Source organism: Numenius arquata, chromosome 18 (assembly GCF_964106895.1).
Source record: "Numenius arquata chromosome 18, bNumArq3.hap1.1, whole genome shotgun sequence".
NCBI classification, from domain to species: Eukaryota; Metazoa; Chordata; class Aves; order Charadriiformes; family Scolopacidae; genus Numenius; species Numenius arquata.
The window spans coordinates 8,079,836-8,090,025 of NC_133593.1; the positions used below are offsets into that span (position 1 = coordinate 8,079,836).

The window sequence follows — 10,190 nt, forward strand, 5'->3', positions numbered from 1 at the left end:
TATTTTGAAAAGACCATATAAACTTGACCCAAAACACTTGTTTCAGTGCTTTATCTCATCATCTCACACAAGGGCTTGTGTTCCACTACTGGAAATGATGTTTTCTGGGTATGAACAGGAACCTTGTGGTCTTTACCTGCAGCAAAATGAAAAGAAGAAATGAAAAATGACCTATTATGGAAAAAACAAGTGAGTTGAATTCACCTGGGCCGCATTCAGCTCCAGAAAACTTGCAGCAGGCTGGGGACACGCCATTATGTTTGTTCCCCACTGCCAGGACCCTGGGATGGCCAGGGCAAGGGCAGGAGCCATGTCTGGGGTGGGATCTGTGTCTGTCCTGCGTGTTCCTGTACATCTCTGCCCAATGGGACCTCCCCATTGGGAGAGGAAGTGCGGGGTAACTCAGTGTTGGAGCTGGGGTGTACTGAGTGCTCTTTGGTTTCCCAGGTTCTGCCGAGGCTTAAATAAGGGGGTTCGTTTGGAAGCAGCATGAATCAGCAGTCAAGTACTTACAGCGCTGTTTCACTCGGTTTTTTGAAGCACTGAAAATAAAGAAACAGTCTTGTTATCTTTTGTATTTCCTGGCCATAGGGATATTTTTACTAATACCTTGTGAGTGCATAATACCCTCCACCTTAAGCTATCTAATATTTGATTTATCTACTGGTAATGCTAAAGCAGAAGGTAGTGCATAGCAGTTCTCTAACAGGGGAAAGCAACACTACGAAGTAGCGTAGAAAAGGTTAGAAAAACCCAGGACATTGCAGCAAAACAGTATTGGTTTTTTTCCTAAGAAACTAGAACTTTCCATACCTTAAAAATTTTATCTTTTCGAGCCACAATTCCAAAAAGCACCGTGAGTGTAACCACCACAGCAGCAGCAATAACGGCCTCCTTGGGAAAAATAGGTTTTTTATCTGTCAAAAGGGAGAGGAGGTTGAATATGTGATGGATTGGTACAGTCATATAAAACAGAACATTTCAAAGAATTGCAGAAAGACATATTTCTTTTCCCATGGCTGTCACTGGTGCTCTCTCTGCTGTCCGCAGACCGACTGTGTGGATTAATCCCCTGGAAAGGAGGGGGCCAAGCCTGTATTTTAGTGGACTGAAGGAAGGATTGGAGCGTCAGTCGCTGAAGATCCCCAAGGCACTCCTACGTGTGAGAATAAGGATGTCCAGCCGTATCACTGACAAAGGTAATGATGTTTTCCTCCCTGAGAGTGCAGAAATGCGAGGGGCCCGCACAGTGGGTGGGAAATGGGTGCCTGGTGGGTCACCTCATTTTGTGTCACCTGCCCAAGACCTGAGCATCCAGCCCCTGCAAGGCCCCCACCTCCCTGTTGTCCACTTGTAGTCACTTCTGTGACTTGTAGTCTTGTGTGACTTGCAGTCGCTTGCTGTTGTAGTCACTTCTGGAGGACAACTACTCTCTCTTGCCTTAAGCAGCTCTTTTGGCATGACAGAATGCTATGGTCAGAGTAAGGAGCTTCAAGTAAGACCTAAGGTGCTTTAAACCACACTTGGATGTGCCCTGTCAGCATGGGAAGTGAGACCATGGGATGATGCACGCCTCAAGTCACACTTGCCAAATGCCTTTGAATAACAGGTAGAGCAGGAAAGGCCCTTCCTGGTGCTGTGGTCCCAGGCACGGGTGCAAGGAGAGCTCCTTGCTGTTGCTGTGCCCTCAGAAGTTAAAGCAGGGAATTTACCACATTCCACTTACACTTCTTAATATAAATGGATTGCTATAAGTATAAAAGAGAACGGGGAGTTATTTGTAAAGCTTATTGTTTGGCAGCAGCCTTGTTACCTTCAACGATCAGGTGGAAATCCTTTCTCCCCTCTCCCAGAGAAGATGTCACCACGCAGGTGTAGGTGCCGTTGTCAGACTTCTGTACTTCTGTGATAGTGAGCTGAACAACCTCGCTGGTCTGGTACAGCTGGTAACGGTCTTGCTCTAGGGTCAAGAGGTCATTGTTCTTATACCAAGCTGTTTGGGCTTGAGGGTTGGATTTGGCGTTGCAGGACATAGTGACGTCTTTCGCTTCTTCAATGTGGAGGGACTCTTCTCCAGTCAGCTGGGGAGGAACTGTTCACAGTAACACAGTTCAACAGCTCGTTAATAACGCTGCTCACTGCTCGCCATTTAACACAAAGTGAGTTCTCTTTACACGTCCTTTGTGCACCACGTTCAGTGGTGTAACACATCACGGTTGTGCAGCCTTTAATGATCCCTGGAAACCAACAGGGCAATCAGTGGCAGAGACAGTCACTCCCGTGACTCCTCTCCCTGACTTGTATCCTAGGTGGATGCAGGGACGTGTCCACAACATCTTACTTAAGGGCCCATCCACTCCCCATAAAAGAGGCATTAGATCAGGCCATAAGCACCACCGTGGAGAGGGAGTGGCTTATCATGCGAGTTATCTCCTCCTAAATGCATTTTTTCTTGGTGAAGGCAGCGTACGAGGGTGCAAAACACCCTGCCTTCAGCTCGCACCCGGACACCCAGGTGCTCAGCCCATGATTTCCTCCCTCCCCAGCCATTCCACACAGACATCCAGCACTGCAACTCACATTGGACATCCAGGGTCACGGACACCTGGACGGACTTGTCCCGCGCCAGCCTGCACGAGAAGGCGACTCCGTTGTCGGACTCAGTGACTGGGGATACGCAGATGTGACTGATGTTCACTTTGTTCCCGTCTTTCAGATCCACTTGCCCATCTCCTCGGTACCAGAGCAGCTCCTCATCCTGGCTGCTGTTCTGTACCAGGCAGGAGAGGGAGACGGAAGGGCCGGGCATTGTAGACAGGGAGAAGTCAGCAACGTGGTTATTTACAGACAGTTCCAAACCTGCACAAGAAGGAGGACGAGGGCACTAAGCATCCCAAGCTGTACCCTTCCCACAAAAGCTGCCCAGATAGCTTCTCCAGGCCCTCCACCTTGGAGGAGGGACTGAGAGTGTCAGGCTTCAGTCTAGCAGCTGGGACTTTAGCTTTTGAGACAAGAAGTTGTCTTCATCACAAAGCTCCCTCCACGGTTATTTAAAATCAAAGTCAGGCTTTTGCAAATGACTGCAAGAACACCAAAGCCCTGACCTGGAATAACAAAATGGCTGAAAACCAGCAGTGACCATGGAACACACAGAGCGAAAGATCATCCCCATCCCACCAATCTCGCTCACCCTCCTGCTGCAAATCACCCCTGCAGCATACCTGTGCCCTCCGGTGTTGTGCTCGGGGTTTGATACACTGTTTTTTGGTTGGAGCTGAATGCACTTAAGAGTATAAAGTAGTTAATCAGCCCCTCAGCTGTAGCCCCTCAGCCTGAGCCTGGCTGTTGAAGAGTTGCAGTTTGTCTAATGTACAAACCTCAGGACATACTAAACAAAGAACCAGTGTGGGAAATAAATATTTGGTGATGGGCTGAAACTCGCTACTGTAGCCTGTGTCATAGATTAGTGAAGTAAAAATATAGCTCAGAATATAAAGGCACTATAGTCCTGTGAATATAAAAAAATCTGAAGCTCCCTGTCTCTTCCCTGCTGCTTCCAGGTGGCCAAAGCTACCACAATTTTCACTTCTTGGAGCAGGTTTGAAAACGGTGGCCTCTTTGTTGTCCCTCTGTGGGAAAACACCTTCATCCTTGTGCAGCTGCTGTGGTAATGTTGGAAAATGCTGAAGTTTCCCCATTCCCTTCCCTGCTCCTCTCAAAATCAGAGGCCAGTTTTCAGACAGTCCCCTGGATTGACCTCCAGACCACCTGGAAGCTGGGATGCTGGTGTGGCACATAACCCTGGGCACTGCCCAGCCCCAGACAGTTTCACATGTCGGCATGATGGACAAAGCCACCACGGATTTTTTTCGGTTGCTTACCTGTGGCTACACATGCCAAAAGGCAAACAGCAAGGACAGTTACTTCGCAGGGGACGGCGAGGCTGCGTCTCGGTGCCATCTCTGAGGAGCCCAGCTGGCGTCTGTTGGAGAGAGGGTCACAGCGTCGCTGCCTCGTCTCGGAGCTCGCAGGGGGTTAATTACTTGCTGCCATCAGCCACCCTGGGGAGAGCCCTTACAGACAGGGGCAGGGTCGCCAGGGAATAAACTTAAGTCGGTTTGTTGCAGGACCTTTTCCGGTTCAGAGCAGAATCAAGGGGTTTTATGTCTCTAATCTCAGTTGCAGGAACTCGTTGTCTCCAATCACCCATCTGTCAGGGGAACCCGTCTCTGGGTCGTGTAACACCCGACTTACCTTGGGAAGAGTCTCTGGAGAGGCCGTTTCTGCTAAGAAATGTACAGTTCTTTCCCTTCCTTATTTATAAGGTCTGAATTTTAATATTTTATGGTAGCTCAGTAAGAAGTGAGTCCATAAAATGGGTTCAAGGCCTCGTTCAATCCCTGGATTTCTGAGCTCCCAGAATACTGAAGAAAAGTATTTGCTGGGCTTTCTGTTTTATGAGACTTGTTGAGGCAATGAGTAACTAATGACAGAGTTCCTGCACCAGCCATAAAGACCTTCAGCCAAAAATAATACCTTTTCCCTCTCAGCTTTCTGGGTGTCCGCAACACTGTTTCAAGCCATAGGAAGTTTATCCTAAATTATCCTAGAGCAGGAGTAGACCCCGATTTGCCCCTTTCCCACTCAAAGCTCTGTCGCCATGTCCTCCTTTGACTGAAAAATGAGAAAATTGACCGATTCAGACTTTGAACTGCACGTTGGCAGAGGAGAGAGCAGAGACACTGCTCACCGGTGTGTGTCCCCAGGCTGCTCAGCCCGGAGCACCCCCCGACGTAGAGCGAGAGTTCCCCAACTGCTGGGACATCTGGGTGCACGGGCTGCTTGTCTGCTAAAGCACTTGGCTACGGGGAAAACAGTGTCTGAAATCGCCTGCTTATACCTCAACAGGGAGACGGTGACGTGGTTGCAAAGGATGGGATCCTCGCAACCTCCGGAACTTGTTCTCACCATCGTCAGTGTCCCTGCAGACAAAGGGCACGTCCCTCGTCAGGAACTGGCTCCACAGAGCCATAAAGTGCATTTCACGAGCAGGAGGAGGCTGGGACATGTCCTCGGCATTTCTGTCACCCGCAGACGTGGTGGCCCAGCTCAGTGGCACGGAGGTGGGCAGCCAGGGCTCCTGCTCTGTGGCTGGCTGCGCGCAGAGAGCACCGGAGCACACAGCACTATTTATTTGCGGGGCTGTTGCAAACATGGGTCACCTCTGAGTGTTTCTTAATGTAACTTTTTTCTGTGTTCAGTTAAAAAATTATATGTGTACTAAAGTCCCTTAAAGAGACAGCACTCACCCTGCCTTCTAGAAAACTGCTGTTTTAGAAATTAGTGTCCAGCCTTTAACTCACTTTTTACCTTCCAACTCAGTTTAAGAAATTTTAAGAAATAAATTTAGCTTCTTCCACCATTTTTAGGAAGTTTTATGTCCTGCCCTTGTAGCATTTGACTAAATCTTGGCTTACGGTCCAGTACAAACTTCAATCAAAATGCTTTTCCAAAGAGTAAAGTGATCTTTGTGGTTTGGTATTAAGCTGGGTTGAAATGGAGGAGGGAGGGGGAAGGAACGGGCTGGGAAATGGCTCATGGGCTCCTGCCAAGACGTGAGCCAAAGGCAGGAGAGCACGGGGAGGTCTGGGCTCCCTCTGGTCACTGCAGTGATACTCCAGGAGAAGAAGGAGGTGTTTAGAGTAAGGGAGGATGTAAAGAGTGAAAGCATGGAGTTTTGGGGTATTTTTTTTTTAGTCTAGAAATGAGAGTAAGAGAAAAGCCTGTCAAATAACGGCTGTTCTGTGGCGGGCTTGTCGTGATGCGAGGCACAGCAGCACGTGGAACCTGGGAAAAATTCTGTCCCAGGTTTGCAGCAGGTCTGTGTGACGGGCAGTGAGGTGAGCTCAGGTTCATCAGGTTTACGTTTTTTAAATGAAGGCAGTGGCAGCATCCTGTTTTGCAATGGGCTTTGAGATCTGCTGAAGGAAGAGAGACGAGAAAAGCAAGGTGTTACTTGGCCACGGGCACCGAAAGGCAGCATTTTCAAACTGATAAGAATTACTTTCGCAAGGACTTTTTACACTTTTCTTTTTATACAGGGCGTAATTATCTTGTGGGTGTCTAATTACTGAGGTCTAGGGTTTTGTGGGTTGCGTTATCCACCTTTCCATTACGTTTAGGACGGACGTAAACCTCGTGTTCCAGAAGGTAAAGCAGCCAGGAATGACTCAGACTGGGAGGAACCTCTTCAGTGGGGCAGATACTGCATAACTCTCCACAGCAAATGATCCAGCCCTCTCCTTGGAGGAGTTTGGATCAGGCACTGGCAAGGCTGGATTAGACAGACCATGGGCTGGAGCCAGAGCAATCCACCACACCAGTTCCTGCTTGTCATCCTGGTGGCAACAGTGGACTGACAGACCCAGTATAAGACCCGCTCTGTTTAATATGAGACTGAAAGTCCCCAAAAGGAATTAATTAATATACACCACTCCATTCCTGGGTGTAATCCAAGCCTTAGAAACCTGAGAAGAGAAGATTTAGAACATGATAGAGATTGGGCAGAAGTTTCTTTTCCACTGGGTCTCCGAATCCAAACTTGACAACAGTTTGGGTTCCGCGTGGTGATCCTCTGTGCCTGCGGGGACAGGGGGTACAAGGCGTAATCCCCTGCGTGTTCACCCTCAGACAAGAACTCGATTTATATTCAGCAGCCTTGCGAGGGCTGAAGGTTCTCTGGGAGTCCAGGGCATAGCAGGATCTGCACAGACGTGTGGAAGCCGGGGATCGTATCTATGGGTTGGTTTGTTGGGCAAAACAATGCCTGTAACACAGCTGTAATCCCGCTCCAGAAAACATGTTTCTGCAACAGCGCCCGAGGCTCTGCTCAGAGGCTGCTCCCGTCTTCCTACTCGTTGTGGTTCCCTGCTCCTAATCCCTTTTTAATATGCGGTGCTATGTATTTTGCAACACTCCCATTGTTGGAGAATGACTGTAACACCCAAACCCACTGCCTCCGCTTGCCAGATATCAGGGCTGGAAAGCGAGGCTGTCAGAGAACGTGACTTGAACTTACTCAGCGCTCCTGTTCCCTCCCACAAAACCTATTTTTCCCCCAAGTGTTAAGATTATGGAGATGGGATGTGCCCTGATTTCTGAGGCTCCTGGCCCATACCCAAATATCTTCCACTGTTAAGATGGACAGATCTCAAGTATTTTTTGCATAATTTCATTAATAATTCTATTTTCTGATGGTCCTTCTATAAAAGGTCCCACACCCACTGAATGCCAGAGGAATGATAGGTGATTTTTATTCTTTGGAAGGAATAAGAATAGCGAAAAGAGCACTAAATCGGTGAATATTTTTATATTTTAAAATAAATATATTTTAAAATAAATTGCTTTCATTCGAATGAAAAGTAGGCATTAATGAAGAAACAGACTCTGAGATAAATAAAGCACAAGAGAAGCCCTCAGGAAGGTGAAGCTCCAGCACAAGTGTTGGACGTGGATGCCATCTACTGGATACCCACCCACGGGAGCTGCCGGCCCTGCAGGGGAGTGTCTGGGGGAGGAATTCACCTTCTGGGAACCCTGGAAGCAGGATGAGATCCCTGTGATCACCAGGGCAGAAGCTCAGAGACAGTCAAGCCTGCGGAAAGCTACAGCAATGGACATGGACATGAACTTGTGGACAGGTCTGCCAAAATGTTTGGGCTCAGAGGAGGAAGAGGAGGAGAAGGATGCATTTCTGAGATGTTTCTTTTTCATCTGCATTGTGGGAAGTCCCCTGTGGAGTCTGTGCTCCTAGTGATGCAACAGGGAACCACATCTCGGGCTTTTACTGATATTGCTATACTCATATTTCTCTTTCAGAAGTGTGAGCAAATTAGGCTTAGAGAACCTCATCTCTCTAAAATCTCTCTAGAGTCATCACTTTAAACAATCACTCCTGGGTCTTTTAAAGTCTCCCTCTTAGAAGTGAGTGCAAGAAATGGAACCACGTTCCAGGAGGGCAAGTCTAACCTTTAATTAAGACCATTGAGGCACTTGCTAATGTTTCCTGTGCGGTGAAGAAAGCAGCCAGGGACTGTAGAAACTCTTAGGACTGTGCACAAAAGCCCCACCAAACTGCTGCCGTGCGGTAGGCACAGCTGCCTGTTACCAGCAGTCAGCACAGGTCCCCCTCTTTCAGAGCTGCTCTAAGAAATATGGTCCCAAATAAAAGGAAACGTGAAAAGAACTTGGCATTAAATTAGCAATATAGGTCCCCTGCAGGAGATAAAAGTGACTTATCTGTATGAAATTCCACTTAAATATTGTCCCTTGTAGTTTCCCATCTAGGGAGTCCTGGTTAGCAGCTTTCAGCTTTCACACCTAGCAGCGCTCAGGGGAATTAATGCTATTAATCTTTGCTTTGCATCATCCACTCGTGAAACTCCATTTTCTACCTGATGGAACCAATTTTCAAGGCGGTCTCCTGCCTCAGGCACGGGGCCAGACTATATCGCGGCGGAGATTATCTGCCATGACTCAGTTCTTTTTCTGGGCAGAAAACCTGCCTCTGCCACTGATGGGCTGGACTTCCAGGGGGGTTTGTTTCCTCTGGGAAGCAGAAATGACTGAGGATGGTGCTAAGTTGGGTGCCTGTTTCTTGCCTGATTTGGATGCTCTCTGATGGCCAGTACAGGACATTCCCTAGCAGTATTCCCAGATCTGCTTCTCTTTCAAGTCTGTATTCTGAGCAGGCTGCTCTCCAGCCTGGACCTCGGATATTTTTGTCTACCTAGGAACTTTCATCACCAGTGGGATTTCTTGGAAGTGCTCTGCTGGAAAACCAAGTGCTGATTTGATCTTGTGAAGTGCTGCCAAACAGTATTAGCAGTTTTAACTTCCCTGCTGTGGCATCATCCCTCGCTCCTTGTGCGAGGAATCTGCAAAGACGGAGCTGCTCCATCTTTCCAGTTCACGGGGAAACATTTGCTGCCCAATTTTCAGGAGGAAACCTCACTCCTCCTCTGTGCCGAGAACCACTGCAGAGGGGTTCTTAAGGCAAAAGCTACAGCCCCTGAAGAACCACCTTCTCAAGTGCTGGACTGAAGCAGGAGCACAGGGCAGAGCTGAGGAGGAGGCTTCTTGCAGGTCGGTCCCTAATCTGCAGTCTTGTTGACCTAGGGATTGGGAAGACAGAGCTCTCTTAGGTTGTCCCAAGGAAATGAGAAGGTTTTGTTGTTACTGGCTGCTGAGAAAAGGAGTGGTTGAGTCATCAGTCTTCTGCCACATGCTGCTTTCACAATTGGTTTGTTGAAATTCCAGACAACTGGGCTTTTATCAGCTAAAAAGGGAAATGAGCTCAGTTACTCTGTGTAAATCCAGAGCAATTTATCTGTAGACTGAGGGCTTAAACCTGTATTACGGTGATCACTTCTGAGACAGCCATATTCCCTCTTGAAGTTCCTTCTCCCTTTTGGTTTAAGAACGTCCTGACGGCCAAGGTCTTTTGGCTTTTCCAGTTTAATTAGATCTGGGGCAACTTTTTGATGGATAATCCCTGTTCCCTGCTTGTCCCTCTCCTAATGACTGCGCAGCGCAGATGAGCCCCAAGAAAGAGAAGCCAACTTACGCTCCTCTTCCTTGGGGCCCTTTTGATGCTGTATCATGCTTGGCTTACACAAAACTTTGCATCATCTGATCTCTCACGCAGAGAATCCTGGAATGCAGCGGGAGGAAGGAGTCATACCACTGACGGTTCCCCTGAAAATGAGTTTTATGTGCTAGACTCGGAGTGTGTGTCTCCAACAGGAAATGCCAGAGCTGGGAAGCAGATGTCTACATGAGATACTACTGAAAAGTTAAACAGGAATCGACATGACCTGCTGTCGGAGATGGCTGCTTTCAATGTTTTATGGGCTGCAATGCATTTTGCAGAGTAAGCTGTTTGGCTTGTTATTCCTCGCCTGCTTCAGAGAAGGAATTAGGAAAGATCTGAATGGAGAAAACCCCGAAGTACTATTTATATATCTTCTCAGACACCCAGTTCTGCAGCAGCTCACCATACGGCAACGGGCAATACAAAATATCAAAGGGTGTTAAAATGTCTTTAATCCCCTGGAGTTCTGGTCTGAGCTGGTAGTGCAGTCAGGACAGGCCACATGTGCTTCCCTCCAGGAAGACAGGCACCAGCAGCG

At 48.1% G+C, this 10,190-nt stretch overlaps 1 protein-coding gene across 1 annotated transcript; it reads right to left on the reverse strand.

Moving 5' to 3' along the window:
• Nucleotides 1-509: 509 nt before the first annotated feature.
• On the reverse strand, nt 510-3,976 carry TMIGD1 (transmembrane and immunoglobulin domain containing 1). Its single transcript, XM_074160820.1, has 5 exons — nt 3,882-3,976; nt 2,581-2,859; nt 1,814-2,092; nt 814-917; nt 510-542 (listed from the first exon to the last, which is right to left on the reverse strand). Exons 1-5 carry the CDS (start codon nt 3,958-3,960, stop codon nt 510-512), a joined length of 774 nt encoding a protein of 257 aa, XP_074016921.1. The 5' UTR covers nt 3,961-3,976.
• Between the last annotated feature and the right edge of the window lie 6,214 nt (nt 3,977-10,190).

Bases quoted from the DNA above. Each gene is read 5' to 3' on its own strand.
- TMIGD1 (XM_074160820.1), bottom strand. From the start codon at position 3,960: ATGGCACCGAGACGCAGCCTCGCCGTCCCCTGCGAAGTAACTGTCCTT. The intron at 2,093-2,580 runs GTGAGTTGCAGT...TACTGTGAACAG, and splicing joins CGTGACCCTGGATGTCCAAT to TTCCTCCCCAGCTGACTGGA. The intron at 918-1,813 runs GTAACAAGGCTG...CCCTTTTGACAG, and splicing joins TTTCCACCTGATCGTTGAAG to ATAAAAAACCTATTTTTCCC.